At 45.3% G+C, this 17,099-nt stretch overlaps 1 protein-coding gene across 1 annotated transcript in view; it reads right to left on the reverse strand.

Moving 5' to 3' along the window:
• Positions 1-4,343: 4,343 nt before the first annotated feature.
• LOC122108609 (SLP adaptor and CSK interacting membrane protein) overlaps positions 4,344-17,099 on the reverse strand; it is a 34,037-nt gene continuing 21,281 nt past the window's right edge. Inside the window, exons 4-5 of the mRNA XM_042680596.1 lie at positions 12,100-12,173; positions 4,344-4,628 (exon numbers count right to left, since the gene is read on the reverse strand). Of these exons, the coding sequence (XP_042536530.1) occupies positions 4,423-4,628; positions 12,100-12,173 (280 nt within the window). The 3' untranslated portion in view covers positions 4,344-4,422. The remainder of the gene's footprint in view (positions 4,629-12,099; positions 12,174-17,099) is intronic.

A 17,099-nucleotide genomic window follows, 5' to 3' on the forward strand; every position in this document is an offset into this window, starting at 1 on the left:
AATTCTAGCGACTCAGGAGGTTGAGATCTGAGAACTGGGGTTCAAAGCCAGACCAGGCAAGAAAGTCCAAGAGACTCTTATCTCCAATTAACTACCAAAAAGTGATAAATGGAGCTGCGGCTCAAGTGGTAGAGCACTATCCTTGAACAAAAATAGCTCAAAGACAGTGCTTGGGCCATAAGTTCAAGCCCTAGGCCTATCACAAACAAAACCAAACCAAACAACAGTGAGATTTCTGCTTACCCTAGTCCGAGTGATGATCAACAAGAAAACAACCAGCCACACATGTTGGTGAGGATGTGGGGAAAAAGATATGCTTATAAATGGTTGATGGGAATGTAAATTAGTTCAGCCACTATGGAACATTATGGATGTTTAAAAAAAAAACACCTTAAAAATAGAACTTCCTTTGATCTTACTAGTCTGCCCCAGGCATATACATGAAGATCTATTGGTCAACACACAATAGAGATACCTTTGTATCATGTCATAGCAGCACTATTCACCATAGCAAGGCTAAGGAGTCAGCCTTGGTGCCCATCAGCAGATGAATGGATAAAGTGTAGTATGGGGCTGGGAATGTGGCTTAGTGGAAGAGTGCTTGTCTAGCATGTATGAAGCCCTGGGTTCGATTCCTCAGTACCACATACACAGAAAAAGCCAGAAGTGACGCTATGGCTCAAGTGGTAGAGTGCTAGCCTTGAGCAAAAGAAGCTCAGGGATAGTGCCCAGGCCCTGAGTTTAAGCTCCAAGATAGTAAAAAAAAGGGTAGTGTATATACACAATGACACATTATCCCAGTTATAATGAAGGAAGTGATGTCATCTGCAGGAAAATGATGGAACTAGAGGTCGATGAAGAAAGATAAGGATTCAATGTTTTCTCTCATCTGTAGAATCTAGACTCCCCCCTGCCAAAATGATATGATAGTGAAAGAGAGGGTGACATTGATTGGACTATATTGTAAACATGTAACAATGAAATCCCCCTTAGTTAGTTGTAACTAATGCAAGCAATCAAAAAATGATACGAAGGTTTTTGGAAGCTAGATCTAAAATAATGGGACATAATAAATAATACAGGTCTCTAGGTATTTGCATTTGCACACAGTGAGACCAAAGGAGGCTACTCTTAGAAGAATACAAAGGCTCAATGCCTATATGCATCTGATCATACAAAATAATATTTATTGAAAGGAACTCCAGGAAATGAAAACAAGAGGCCTTTTCTTTTTACTGCTTTTTTCTTTGTTTTTTGTTTTGTGTGTTTATCTGTCTTTGGGAGTGGAAGAGGGCACAGAAATTGAGGCACAAAGGGCAAACAAGTGCAGCAGTGACACTATGTTGAAAATGAACTATGCAACTTGTAGGTGGGGATAAGAGGGAAAAACTGGGAGAGAGTGAAGGAAGGGGTGACATTCCCAAAAAGACATGTACTCCTTACCTGACTCATAAACTATAACTCCTCTCTATATCATCTTATAATAACAATAAAAAGATTAAAGATGACATGAAAGTAGAAAAGTATTTGAGGGCTGGGAAGGAGGCTCAGTGGTAGAGCGCTTGCCTTGCAGGCCTGAGGCCCTGGGTTCGATTCCTCAGCACCACATAAGCAAAAAAAGCCGGAAGTGGCGCTGCGGCTCAAGTGGTAGAGCGCTAGCCTTGAGCTGAAGAGCTGAGGGACAGTGCCCAGGCCCAGAGTTCAGGCCCCATGACCAGACCCAAAAACAAAAAATAAAAAAAAAAGTATTTGAGAAGAAGGGAATAAGTGGAAAGAAAGAGGGACAAGAAAGGGCTAACGGTGTGTGCATGTGTGCATGTATGTGTGCGTGTAATAAAAATAGAGGCATCGAAATGTCATGATGAAACCCATTAAACATATACAAAAAATCTGGGCAGAGGGCTGGGAAGGTGGCTCAGTGGTAGAGCGCTTGCCTTGCATGCTCGAGGCCCTGGGTTCGATTCCTCAGCACCACATAAGCAAAAAGAAAAAAGCCGGAAGTGGCGCTGTGGCTCAAGTGGTAGAGCGCTAGCCTTGAGCTGAAGAGCTGAGGGACAGCGCCCAGGCCCAGAGTTCAGGCCCCACTAATGGACCCAAAAAAAAAAAAAAAAATCTGGGCAGAGTGGAGTTTTCCAAGAGGTGAGGAAAGCAGGGGTTGGTAAAAGTTAGCCAGTAACCAGATTCCGACGAGTGTTGTAAGCCATATGAAGGAATCAAGGCTTTCTCTGAGGTTAATGGACAAAGAGGAGCTCTAAGTCTGTTGGGAAGTGGTTAGGCATTCATTCCCTTTAGAACATCTCTGGCTACTCTGTAGCAAGTGGTTTGGAGGAAGTCAGTTAGAGGCTGTTAAAAGGCTGGCAATAGCCTGACCTCCAATGGGGATGGCCACGTAGGGCTGACAATCAACAGGAGGTGGACACAAAGGATGGCAGGGAAGGATGCTATTCTGTGACTTCAGCCACTAAGATGACATTTAGAGCATAGCTGGCAAGGGATTGGATGTAGGTAATCAGTCCTATTGGCCAGTGTTAACTGTCAGGGTTCTGTGGGACACTCAGGTGAAGGCCTCCTGGGGACACTCTAGCTGGAAACTGGAGAGGGAGGAACTTGGTGCCTGGAATTTGCAGTTGTTGAATAGGAGGATCACAGGGCCATGGGCACCTCTGATGTCACTCAGGGTGCTCAGAGGGAGACAGGGCAGGGGTAGAGATGGAACATAGGGCCTGGGCACTATCCCTTACTATTTTTCCCTCAAGGCTGGTGCTCTACCACTTGAACCACAGTTCCACTTTCAGTGGCTAATTGGAGATAAGAGTCTCATAGAGGGCTAAGAATGAAGCTTAATAGTAGAGTGCTTGCCTAGTATGCATGAAGTCCTTGGTTCGATTCCTCAGTACCACATACACAGAAAAAGCTGGAAGTGGCACTGTGGCTCAAGTGGTAGAATGCTAGATTTGAGCAAAAGAAGCTCAGGGATAGTGCTCAGGCCCTGAGTTCAGGCTCCAGGACTGGCCAAAAAAAAAAAAAAAAGTCTCCTAGACTTTCCTGCCTAGTCTGACTTTAAACTGTGATCCTGAGATTTCATCCTATGAGTAGCTAAGATTAAAGATGTGAGCCACCAGCTCCTGATCTGGAGTCCTTAGCTTGAGGCTCCAGACCAGTGCTTTGATTTACAAACACCCTAGTGCCCACTGACTAACTCTAGCATTCCCACACATGCACTATTCAGTGCTGTAGAATAAGCCAGAGTGAATCTCTACCTTTGGCGTGGAAGCTCCCATCTGCAGAATTTTCTCCTGAATACATCTGTGCTGGTGTTGAACCATCCCTGTCTACTCTCTATACCTTTTGATCTACCCATGATCTGCCCATGGTTTGGATAATATAAGCATGTCCACTGAGGCTGGGGATGTTAGTGGGTCGGGGAGATTTCACAAGAACAAAGAGTCCTTAGAGTGGTGAGTGTGTGTGTAACCCAAGAAGATGCCATGGTGACCTTGACTGCAGCATCTGAGCCCGGCTTTGGGGGGACAGGGGCAGGAGACTGGGCACTTGGCAAACTCCTAGCTGGGGCAGGAAACCTGATACTGAGATTGAAGTTCATCTAGAATCATGCATGCCAAGGAAACAGAAAGGGGAATATTGAGCATGGGGTCCATGGAAACAGGATTGACTGAAGCACAGAGGCTGAGCCTGAGTCCTCAGGGCTGAGTCTGAGTCCTTCCTGTGATTGCAGTCATCTGCGCATCTGTGTGCTCATCCTATAGAACTTCATGGAGTTATCACTGGACATCAGGATTGGGATACTTGCTGGAGTGCAGTCTTTCTTTTTCTTTCCTTCCTTCCTTCCTTTCACTCTTTCTTTCTTTCTTTCTTTCTTTCTTCCTTTCCTTCCTTCCTTCCATCCTTCCGTCCTTTCGTTCTTTCCCAGTCCTGGGCTTGAACTCATGGTCTGGACACTGTCCCTGAGCTTCTTTGTACTCAAGGCTAGTGATCTACCACTTGAGACACAGTACCTCTTTTGAGTAGTTTATTGGAGATAAGAATCTCATGGACTTTCCTGCCCAGGCTGGCTTTGAACTGCAATCTTCAGATCTCAGCCTCCTAAGTAGCTAGGATTACAGATGTAAGCCACCAGTACCCGGCTTAGTCATTCTTGATAGTGTGTGTGTGTGTGTGTGTGAGATGTGTGTATGTATGTGCCAGTACCGAGGCTTGAACACAGGGACCTTGTCCTCTCACTTGGCTTTTCACTCAAGGCTGGTGCTCTCCACTCCTGGCTTTTTGTTGGTTAATTGGAGATAAGAGTTGCATGGATTTTTCTTCCCTTTGCTGGCTTTGAACTGTGATCTTCAGATCTCAGCCTCCTGAGTAGCTAGGATTACAGGTGTGAGCAACCAGCGTCTTGCTTCTTGGTTGTTTTTAGAATGTGTTGTGAGAAACCTCTTCAGCTTGCCATAAAGAAGTGATTGTTTTAAAATGATGATTTTCCGTATTTGGAGGAATTTCAACATCATCATAGTCATCTTCAGGCTCAATGTCACCAGGGAAAGAAAAGATCTTCTTGTTTTTAAATTTCTTCACTGATGTGTATTTAGCTGGCGACTGGTTTTCAGAGTCCTGTAGGGCTGAAATAGACAAAAGGTCTTCATATGCAAAGCCACTGTGTGTTGATATATTTTGACCAAGTGGTTCAGCATGAGCTTTGAATTGTTTATGGTTCCTCCCACTTCCTGAGGGGCCAGTTCCTCATTTTACAGAGGCACAGACAAGATAGGCACCTCCAAGTGAGTGAGCAGCTAATACTTAGCTAGTACTGTCCAGACATCATGATTCCTCTATTTCTGCCAAAGACAGCATCTCCTGGGAATCATAGTGTTTGAAAAGTAACATACCAGAGCAGTTACCAGATGAGTACTTCCCTGTCGTAGATAGAAGCCATATTTCCTTGTTTGATACATCCTTTTCAGAAACTTAGGCTATTTCCTAGGACTGTCCACAATTGTTCCCACTGAAATCTCTCTGCTAAGAAGGAAGGAAACAGTAGAAAGGAGGTTGCTATGGTTTGAATAGGATTTCAGGGTAACTCTCTCAAATGTTCCTTTGTGGAGAGTTGGTCCCCAGTGTAGCAAATTTAATGGGGGGGGGCTTTAAAGTATGGGACACAGTAGATCTTTCCTGGTCCCTCACTTTGCTCTGGTATCTGATCTACCACATGATCTCTCATTTGAGCTGTGGCCTTGATGCTATCAGCAGGATGTGGTTTAGTGAAGTGGATCTTTGTGCTTTTTTGTGTCATGCCATTTGGACTCTCAGCCTCCCAAACCAGTGAAACTAATCTTTCTCCTTCTTTTCTTTTCTCTCTTTCTTTCTCTCTTCTTTCTTTCTTTCCTTCTTTCTTTCTCCTACCCTCAGGTATTTTGTTATACTAATGGAAAATGAATGAGTGTACTGATGAAATAGCTCAGGTACATCTGCACTAAGAATTAGAATTGCCTTTACAATCTCCTCTTTACCCCCAAAACAAAACAAACCTACTGCCATTTTCATTTCCTATGGAAATGAGTTCCTAGCTAGGAGCCTGTGGTGCATACCCTTAATCCTAGCTACTTAGGAGGTTGAGATCTGAGGACTGTAGTTCAAAACCAACCCACCCCCACCCCCCCAAAAGCATGTGAGACTCCTATCTCCACCTAATCAGCAAAAATCTGGAAGTGGAGGTGTGACTCAAGTGGTAGAGTGCCAGCCTTGAGCAAAAAAGCTAAGGGACAAAGACCAGGCCCTGAGTTCAAAGCCAGTACTATCATGAAAAGAAAGAAGAAAAAAAGAAAGGATGGGAGGAAGGGAGAAAGAAACAAAGAGAGAGAGAGACAGAGAGAGAAAGAAAGAAAGAGAAAGAAAGAAAGAAAGAAAGGAAGGAAGGAAGGAAGGAAGGAAGACAAAAGAAAAAAGAAAGAAGCAAGGGAGGGAAGGAGGGAGGAAGGAAGGAAGAAAGAAAAGAAGGAAAGAAGGATGAACGAATAAGTTTCTGTCCAAGCTCCACCAGTTGCTAGTTTTGTGGTCATGGGTAAGTCACTTAACTTTCCTGTGCTTCACTGTCCTCAACTGTTGGAATTATAATGTATCTGCCTCCTGGAGTCATGAGGATTAAATGAGACAAGCCCTTAGCAAGGGACCAACACACAGTGCAGACTTAATAAATGTCAGCTAATGCTTGGTATATATCCAATCAAAATATTTTTGCTAAGTGTCTACCACTCCAGGTGCTGTTGTGTGAGCCTATGTGATGATGAAGACAAAAAAAAAGCTTCTGTTTTTCCCAGTTTGTAATCCAATGGAAGAAATAGATAATGCATAAATTTAATAATAACAAAATGAATGCCAAGAAATGGGAAAGAATTAACAATATCAAACTAAGATTGTTTTTGGTAGCTTCCATGAGTTAAATAAAGGAGAAGAGCATTAGATAGGGAGAGGAGAAGGGGACCTCTTTGGGGGCATTTGGTCCCTGAAGAAGGAGGCATAGACAGCAATGCTGAAAGGCTAAAGTTTGAGGCAGTGACCATTTGTTGCTTGTTTCTGTCTAGCAAAGCAACACGTGGTGGTAATCCAAACACCTGGTTGATTGTGTGCCTTTATAAGACCTGCAAATCCTTAGCCGGGCTCTCCTCCTAGGCTCCACTGTGTCGGAGGGTAGGACGAAGCCCAAGCTGCAGCCCATTTAAATAAAACAGCTGTAGAATCTGACTCTCAGTGGTCTTCTTGGTGGGGGTCCTGCAACCTTGGCATAACATATTAGTGGGGGCTCATCCGGGATACCCCACAAAGACCCTCGAGACCTCAGACTCCAAAGGTAAAACAGCGCTGTCTTTGTTAATTTGTCTTGTCCTGTCATTTGTCTGTTTTACTTTTGTTTTCCCTTGTGAGGAAGGCCGCTCGGATTTGTAAAGGGTTGTCAAAGCGGATGCGATTGCACAACAACCCTGGAGGAACTGGGAGACATCCCAGATCCTCTTGTGGGGCGGGGGTAACCCTGCCATGTGGAGCGGGGGGAGGGGGTCCTTGAAACCCCACTGTGTGAATCGTGGGGTGAGGGTTGGTTCGGTGTATGGCCGGAACTGACCAAGAGGGCCTCCTAACCGAGGCCCAACTCGCCCACTGTGGGTCTGCTCCTTCTGCTGTGGGGTGTGGGTATGGAACCCCGCCATGACAGGAGTCAGCGGACCAATTCGGGAGATCTCCACTTTGTAAGCTTTTTTGTGTAACTGTCAGGCCTGCGTGTGTCTTGTTTGTACTGTTTATTGTTTTTTGGACTGAATGACTGACGGGACTAGAAACCATGGGCACCACTCCATCTAGCTCCCTAGACTTACAAAAAGAAACTGAGAAACAGAAAAAGAAAAGGTACCCCCTGGTTTTTCAGGGAGATAATTTGGAAGAAGAAATGTTTCCTCCCCCATACTCCCATTCCCAGGTTCCTTTGCATACCTGAGAATGATCAAGAGGAGGAGGGAGCTATAGAAGCCTTGCTCCTGCCCTTAGTTTCTGAGGGGCCAGTCACTCAACGACGCCGTGGTATCAACCCCCCCTTCTAATGCAGCTGTTTTTCCCTTATGTGCCCGAAGGTCTGTGGATGCGGATGGTCAACAGCAACTCCAATATTGGCCATTTTCTACCAGTGATCTATACAATTGGTGCACCCAAAATGCCCCCTTTTCTGAGAAACCCCAAGATTTAATTCGTTTGCTTGAAACTATTCTCTTTACTCATCAGCCCACTTGGGATGATTGCACTCAGCTTTTGCAGGTCCTTTTTACCACCAAAGAGAGAGACCGTATCCGAGAGGCGGCCCGGAAACATAAAACCCTGGCCCCACAGGAGCACCCATCACAGATCCTGGCCTGATCGCTGCCTATTTTCCTGAGATCCACCCAATATGGGACTGCAATACGGTTGAAGGTAAGGAACGACTCTTCGTCTACCGCCAGGCTCTGTTGGCAGGTCTCAAGGCAGCGGGCTCACCAACCTACTGCCGACCTACTAATATGGCCAAAGTTTATGATGTTAGACAGGGAGGAAGTGAAAGTCTGGCAGCTTATCTTGAGTGGCTCATGGAAGCTTTTAGTCAATATACCCCGTATGATCTTGAGACCCAAGAGTTGGCTCAGATGATTATGTTTGCCTCACCAGACATAAAGCAAAAGTTGCAGGCTCTAGACAGATTTGGTGAAAAGTCTATTAAGGATCTAGTAGCTGCGGTTTACAATAAGAGAGAGACAGAGGAGCAAAGACAGGAAAGGAAGGACAGAGAACATGAAATTGAGCGTGAAAAGAAAGACCAGGCCAAGGAAAAGAGGCCAGACTTGTTGGACTCGCCACTATTGCATGCTGAGCATACATGGTTCACAGATGGCAGCAGTTTCATTTGAGATGGAAAAAGGTACGTGGGTGCAGTAGTCACCACGGACACTGAGATAGTGTGGGCAGAAGCACTCCCCCAGGGAATGTCTACACAAAGAGTAGAACTAGTGGCACTAACAAAAGCCCTACAAATGGAAAAAGGGAAGAGACTAAACATGTACACAGATGGTCGGTATGCTTTTACCATCATGCATGTCCATGGAGCCATTTACCATGAGAGGGGGCTGCTGACAGCTGAGGGAAAGGCTATTAAAAACAAACAAGAAATTTTAAGCCTCATCTGGGCCTTATGGGAACCAGCAAATTATGCACTGCCCTGGCCATTAAAAGGGAACTGATTGTATAACCAAAGGAAATAACTTGGCTGATCAGGCAGCTAAGGAGGCAGCCCTCCAGCCCAGAGCGGAAGTACTGACTCTAGTAGACCCAGGGCCACGAGCTTTGCCTCCTGAGCCTCAGTACAACCAAGAAGACTTGGAGTGGATAAAGAAAATTCCCATGGCCTATAAATCCCCAGACAGAGAAGGAAACAAAGACTGGTGGAAAACTGGTGAGGGGAAACTTATCTTGCCACAAAGATTGGGCAAGGGGATTCTTAAGAGAATCCATCGAGTCTCTCACATGGGAATCCGAAGAATACAGGACTTGCTCTGACACTCAGAAGTAAAAATTAGGCAAGGAAATCAACTCATTGAGGACATTGTTAAAAATTGTAAAGCCTGTCAGCTCACCAATGCCCCCAATCAACCGGTTACAAAAGGAGCTCGCCTCTGTGGAGATAGGCCAGGGGTGTATTGGGAAGAAGACTTCACAGAAATTAAAACTGGAAAATTTGGATATAAATATTTGCTAGTTTTTGTAGACACCTTTTCAGGATGGGTTGAAGCCTACCCAACAAAGCATGAGACTGTGAACGTCGTGGCTAAGAAGATCCTGGAAGAAATCCTACCCAGGTATGGCTTCCCATCCACCATCAGGGCGGACAATGGACTGGCGTTCGTCTCAAAAGTAAGTCGGAATAGCTGCAGCACTGGGGACGGATTGGAAATTGCAATGTGCTTATAGACCCCAGAGTTCAGGGCAGGTAGAAAGAATGAATCGGACTCTAAAAGAGACCTTAACTAAATTGGCAGACTGGGTATTTCTCCTTCCTTTTGCCTTGTTTAGAATAAGAAATTCACCCTATTGGCTTGGCTTTACTCCTTTTGAAATAATGTATGGACACCCCCCACCCATTATCCCTAGCCTTCAGACTGAATTGCTTGCTGATTTGGATGATACTAAATTTCTGTGTAAACTTGACTATTTACAGCTGGTGCATAAGAGTATGTGGCCCCAGCTTAGAGCATTATGATTCTGCTTCTATTCCTACCCCCCCCCCCCATTTGTTTAAACCAGGGGACTGGGTGTTTGTTTGAAGATACAACTTGAGATCTCTGGAACCACGGTGGAAGGGACCTTACATGGTGCTACTGGCTACACCTACTGCCCTTAAGGTGGATGGCATTGCTGCTTGGATACATTGCTCCCATGCCAGACCGGCTGACCCCTTTGCCCTGGATGACCGTGGGGAAACATGGGAAGTCTCCAAGCATCCTACCCAACCACTCTGCATACGCCTCAAGAAAAGAAAAATGGACTGATTGTTATTGGTATACCCATTCAAGATCAAGAACTGTTGGAGTTTAGTTTTGGGCCAGAGCCACAAGATTGTGGCTCAGGACCATAAGTCAAGGGGGGGATTGAAAGGTTAAAGTTTGAGGCAGTGACCACTTGTTGCTTGTTTCTGTCTAGCAAAGCAACACGTGGTGGTAATCCAAACACCTGGTTGATTGTGTGCCTTTATAAGACCTGCAAATCCTTAGCTCAGGCTCTCCTCCTAGGCTCCGCTGTGTAGGAGTGTAGGACCAAGCCCGAGCTGCAGCCCGTTTAAATAAAACAGCTGTAGAGTCTGACTTTCGTTGGTCTTCTTGGTAGGGGTGCGACCTTGGCATAACAATGCAAAAAGCTTAAGGCAAAACATTCCAGGAAAAGAAACCAAGTAGATTATTTTGACAGGAAAGAGTTTCAAGGTAAAAGGCCCAAGTTTCTTTATATTTATGCTCCAAGCTGGGTTTAGAGCATGGACTTTTTCACATTCAGGACATTGGGAACATTGCTATCTATTTTGCACCATTTAAATTTGGTGAGCTCTTTCTTTCTCTCTCTCTCTCTTTTTTTTTTTTTGTTTGTGCTGATCCTGGGGCTTGAACTCAGGGCCTGGGCACTGTCCCTCAACTTTTTGCTCAAGTCTAGCATCCTACCACTTCTTGAGCCATGACTCCACTTTTTGCTTTTTTTTTTTTTTTGGTGGTTAATTGGAGATAAAGACTCTCACAGAGCTGGGTGCCATTGGTGGCTCATGCCTATAATCCTGGTTACTCAGGAGGCTGAGATCTGAGTATCAAGGTTCGAAGCCAGCCTGGGCAGGCAAGTCTGTGAGACTCCTGTCTCCATTAACCATCCCCAAACAGGAAGTGGTGCTGTGGCCCAAAATGGTAGAGCACTAGCCCTGAGCACAAAAGCTCAGGGACAGCACCCAACCCTGAGTTCAAGCCCTATGACTGACAAGAAAAAAAAAAAGAATCTCACAGATTTCCTTCATTCTGGCTTCAAACCACAATCCTTAGATCTCAGGCTTCTGAGTAGCTAGGATTACAGGCATGAATCACTGGTACTCAGCTTCCAAGTTTGTTTTTATTTATTTCCCAAGCTGGGATTTGAGCATGAACTTTCACATTTATACCTCAGGATAGCAAGAACATTGGTATCTATTTTGTGCCATTTAAATTTGTTGGTCTATTTTGAGCAAAATGCTGTTCATACAAATCCTGTAGTTGTAGAGTACTTGATCCTGTATACATTCCTACATGAAACCCTAACCCTGGGTATGGCTCTATTTGGTCAGAAGTGTAGAGCTCAGTCCCAATAGATATGGTAGGGATTCTTTTTTTTTTTTTTTGCCAGTCCTGAGGCTTGAACTCAGGGCCTGGGCACTGTCTCTGAGCTTCTTTTGCTCAAGGTTAGCACTCTACCACTTGGGCCACACTGCCACTTCCAGTTTTTTTTCTGTTTATGTGGTACTGAGGAATCAAACCCAGGGCTTCATGTATATCAGACAAACACTCTACCACTGAGCCACACTCCCAGCCCATGGTGGGGATTCTTTATAAGAAGAGATATCCGAAGTTAGATGTGGTTTCTCTTGCCTATTATTCTAGCACTTGGAAAACTGAGACCAGAAGATATAAAGTTGAAGGCCAGCCTGGGCTACATAGCAACTTCCTATGAAAGAAAGAGAAAGACAGAGGAGAGAGTCAGAAAGACAGAGACAGAATAGAGAGAGACTATGGCAATGTGAGCTGGCTTTCTTCTTCAGTTCAGATGCACTACGGTAAGCTCCATAAGAACACAGCAAAAAGGAGCAGTCTGTAGACTCTCCAAGCCAGGGCAGAGCCCTTCCCAGAAACCAATTAAAAAACACCCTGTTTTCAGACTTCCAGTCTCCAGAACAATGAGAAAAGAGTTTTTCTCTTCTTTAAGCTATCTAGCCTATGGTATTTTTGTTATGGCAGCTTGAGACAGCTACATAAAATGATCTCACCCTGAACAAAAGTGTTACTAACAAATTGTACTTACTGGAGTCTCCTGGAGACAGGGAACCCCTGGGTGGCAGAGGAGGTATCAGGCCTGGTGACTGTTCAAAAACATTTCTAGAGAGAAAGAGAAGAAATCAGGGTTAGGCTTGGATCCACTTTACTGTCAACAGGTTTAAAAAAAAATCAAGGAATATGAGATGCACTAAACCTTCAAATCTCAGTCTCTATAAACCAGAATCCTTTCCTTTCCTTTCAGTCCTATATCTAATGTGTAATTTCCATCCAAAAGAATTCTTTTCCTCTGGGTTGTAGCATTGTCAGGGAGTTGACATGTTATAATTTAGAATACAGAGTGCCTTTCAGTGTTCCCCCAAGCTACATTAGAAAAGGGAGAGATAGGGCTGGGAAGGTGGCTCAGTGGTAGAGCGCTTGCCTTGCTTGCCTGAGGCCCTGGGTTCGATTCCTTAGCACCACATAAGCAAAAAGAAAAAAGCCAGAAGTGGCGCTGTGGCTCAAGTGGTAGAGTGCTAGCCTTGAGCTGAAGAGCTGAGGGCCAGTGCCCAGACCCAGAGTGCCCCACGACCGGACCCCCTCCCCCCCCAAAAAAAAAGAAAAGAAAAGGGAGAGATACTCTTAGCATATTTCAACTTGCAAGGTAGATTTACTTCTGATGTTGACTATTAACACACTCAAGACAGCCATCCTGTTATGGAATCTCTATCTACCTTGGTGAGATATTTGTGCATGTTCCCAGAAGATATGAACTGTAGCCAGGCAGGGTAGCTCACTGCAATCCTAGCTAACTCAGAAGAGTAAGATCTGAGGATCCTGGTTTGAAGCCAGTCTGGACAGACAAATCTGAGACTCTTATCTATAGCCAGCAAAGACCCACAAGGGTGGCTCAAGTGATAATGTGCCAGCTTTGAGTGAAAAAACTAAGAGTGAGAGAAGCTCAGTTCAAGCCCTAGTAACTGTCTGTACACACAGACAGACAGAGGCATGAGCTAGAATGTTCAGAGGAGCTTTCATAACAGCCTTGCTGTCATGGATGTTAAATATCCCTAAAGCTTGTCACTTTTGGGAAGTGATGCATAACATTGAGAGGGTCTGGGCACCAGTGGCTCACGCCTGTAATCCTAGCTATTCAGGAGGCTGAGAGCAAAGGATCTCAGTTTAAAGCCAGCCTGGGCAGGAAAGCCCATGAGACTCTTATCTCCAATAAACCACCGGAAAACCAGAAGTGGAGCTGGGGCTCAAAGTGGTAGAGTGCTAGCCTTGAACAAAAGAGCTCAGGGACAGAGCCCAGGCCCTGGGTTCAAGTCCCATGACTGACCAAAAAAAATCATCAAGAGAGGGGCTCGTGGGAAAGAGTGTCTGTACAGGGGATTATGCAACTCCAACAATCCTCCTTCCTCCCTCTCCTTCTCTTCTCCTTCTCCTCTTTTTTTTTTTTTTTGTTGTTGGTGGTGGTCGTGGGGCTTGAACTCTAGCTCTTCAGCTCGAGGCTAGCGCTCTACCACTTGAGCTACAGCGCCACTTCCGGTTTTCTGGTGGTTTATTGGAGATAAGAGTCTCAAGGACTTTCCTGCCCAGGCTGACTTTGAACTGTGATCCTCAGATCTCAGCCTCCTGAGTAGCTAAACTAACAGGCGTCAGCCACTGGCACCTGGCTTTTTTTTTTTCCCTCTGGCCATGAAGAGGTGAACCGTTTTGCTCTGCCATGAGCTCCCTGATGTGGTATGCTGGCCAAAAGCCACCGAGTCAGCAGGTCTCAGACAGGAACTTCCAGATAATAAGCCAAAACAAACCTCTTCTTGTCTGGAAGCTGGCAATCTGTACAGTAATAGAACCTAACATAAGCCCCAAACTGGATATGACCTGTCTTAGCTCAGGTTCTCCAGAGAGACAGAGTCACATACAATTAACCATGACACTACCCAAATGCCCACTAGCAATACAGCAGTCTACTTCCAGCAATGAAAATGACCCAGCAGCCGGGTGCTGGAGGCTCACGCCTGTAATCCTAGCTACTCAGGAGGCTGAGATCTGAGGATCGCGGTTCAAAGCCAGCCCGGGCAGGAGAGACCGTGAGACTCCTATCTCCAATAAACCACCAGAAAACCGGAAGTGGCGCTGTAGCTCAAGTGTTAGAGTGCTTGCCTTGAGCTGAAGAGCTGAGGGACAGCGCCCAGGCCCAGAGTTCAAGCCCCACGACTGACCAAAAAAAAAAAAAAAAAAATGACCCAGCAACCAACTATACACAACAATGTCAAGGTTGGGGATGCAGCTTAGCATAGAGCATTTGCATAGCATATGTGAGTCCTGAGTTCAATCTCTAGCACCAAGAAAAGCAATATCAAGCAAAACTTGCCAGACAGTAAACAATCCATACTAAATGCTTCCATCCATTTAAAGCACAGAAACCACAGTAACAAGAACTCCCGACTGGTACTTTGTGACATGGCTATATCTAGGTAGTGTCTCAAGTAAATGTCTGTGTAAGGTAAGCATCAAAGGTACTAGTAATATCTAGGTCTTGACCTGGGTGCTAGCTTCCTGGGTATATTCTGTGGAAGTGTGTGGAGTTGTGTAGTTTCTGGGTGCATTCTTTTCCTTCCTTCCTTCCTTCCTTCCTTCCTTCCTTCCTTCCTTCCTTCTCTTCCTTCCTTCCTTCCTTCCTTCCTTCCTTCCTCCCTTCCTTCCTTCCTTCCTTCCTTTCCTCCCTCCCTCCCTCCCTCCCTCCCTCCCTTCCTTCCTCCCCTTCCTTCCTCCCTCCTCTTCCTCACTCCCCTTCCTCCTTCCCCTTCCTCCCTCCCTCCCCTTCCTTCCTCCCTTCCTTCCTCTCCTCCCTCCCTCCCCTTCCTTCCTCCTTCCCCTTCCTCCCTCCCTCCCCTTTCTCTCTCCACTTCCCTTCCTTCCTCCCTTCCTTCCTCCCTTCCTCCCCTTTCCTTCTGTCTTCCATCCTTCATTCCCCCCCCACACACTCTTTTTTATTTTTATTTTTATTTTATCAGTCATGGGGCCTGAACTCTGGGCCTGGGCACTGTCCCTGAGCTCTTCAGCTCAAGGTTAGTGCTCTACCACTTGAGCCATAGCGCCACTTCTGGTTTTCTGGTGGTTAATTGGAGAAAACAGTCTCATGAACTATTCTTCTCCAGTTGGCTTTGAACTGTGATCCTCAGATCTCAGCTTCCTGAGATGCTAGGATTACAGGCGTGAGCCACCAGTGCCTGGCTTCCTTCTTTCTCTTTTCTGTTTTTCTTTGTTTGTTTGTTTGTTTTTTGGGTCCGGTTGTGGGGCCTGAACTGTGGGCCTGGGCGCTGTCCCTCAGCTCTTCAGCTCAAGGATAGCACTCTACCACTTGAGCCACAGCGTCACTTCCGGCTTTTTTCTTTTTGCTTATGTGGTGCTGAGGAATCGAACCCAGGGCCTCATGCATGCAAGGCAAGTGCTCTACCACTGAGCCACCTTCCCAGCCCTGTTTTTTTTTTTTTTTTTTTTTTTGGTGCCAGTGCTGGAGCTGAAACTTAGGGCATGGATGCTATCTCTTAGTTTTTTTGTTTATGGCTGGTTCTCTACCACTTGAACCATGTCTCTACTTCCAGCTTTTTTGTTGTTCATTGATGAGAAGAGTGTCCTGGACTTTTCTGTCAAAGCTGGCTTCAAACAATATTTCTCAGAAATTAGCCTTTTTTGTAGCTGTTTACAGGCATGAGCCACTGATACCTGGCTCTGGTTGTATTTTTTTACGTTCATATTATTCTTCAATGAAATATCTTAACGGAACTGCCAGTTTTGTTCTTCATAAAGGCATTATTTTGGTCATCTATCTGACATATTTGTCTTAATCCTTAAAGAGAGAAAAATGGAGAGGAAGGAATTTTCTTTGAACCAATAATAACATCCAGTTTAGAAATTGTAGATTTGAGGGCTGAGGATGTGGCTCTGTGGTTAAATGCTTCTCTAGCATGCATGAAGCCCTGGGTTCGATTCCTTACTACCACATAAACAGAAAAAAGCTTAAAGTGGCACTGTGGCTCAAGTGGTAGAGTGCTAGTCTTGAGCAAAAGAAGCTCAGGACAGTGCCCAGGCCCTGAGTTCAAGCCCTAGGACTGGCAAAAAAGAAAAGTATAGATTTGTGTTTCATATAGTGTGTATAACTCAGACAAAAGCCTGGCTCTTGATTGGCTCCTGGTAATCATGTGTAAGCTCTGTGCTATCCTCCTTCATAAATACAGCTCTACATACCTGGGGTCTTGGGCCACTCCAGATAGTATATGGTGGTGAGTTGATTTATGGTGGATGCCTGCATTTGTTGACTGGGACCCTGAGCTACACTGTGTCAACTTGCCATTGGTTAACTAAGGCTAGTCACACGGACTCCTTGATTACCTAGCTAACCTTCTGTGCACCTGCACATCAAGGGCCAGGGGAGCTTCTCTAGTGGTTGATGCTCTGAATGTGTTGTCCCATATTGTTGAGGGAAGAATTTATGGTATCTCAGAGAACCGATGGTGGTTGGGCCTGGGTTCTCCATGATTCCAACCAGTCCACTTTTCACTGATTCTAGTCTACTTTTACCATTTTAAACTGTAGCTGGGAGTATAATGACCACTGAGTCCCATGAGGCCTTTCAGTGAACAACTGAGCCTGGAGGGTGGCCTTGGAACTCCCCCCCCTCCCCCCCGCCAAAAACAGCAATCATAAAGCTCCAAATATATCTCAAACGCAAAAAGTCAAGCGGATGTCATATTTTTGTTTAGTACAACAGCTTTCAGAGGGCTATATTTGTAGTCTACTTAAAGAAAACAGGTGTGGCTAGGCACTGGTGGCTCACACTTGTAAATTCTAGCTACTCAGGAGGCTGAGATCTGAGGTTGATGTTCACAGCCTAGACAAGGATGCCCATGAACTCTTACCTGCAGTTAAACAACAAAAAGCCCAAAGTGAAGCTGTGATTCAAGTTGGTAGAGCATTGACCTTGAACAAAAAAAGCTAAGGGACAGTGCCAAGACCTTGAGTTCAAGCCCTAGTACCAGC

This window comes from Dipodomys spectabilis, unplaced genomic scaffold, assembly GCF_019054845.1.
Source record: "Dipodomys spectabilis isolate Male_0828 unplaced genomic scaffold, ASM1905484v1 ptg000062l, whole genome shotgun sequence".
NCBI lineage: Eukaryota > Metazoa > Chordata > Mammalia > Rodentia > Heteromyidae > Dipodomys > Dipodomys spectabilis.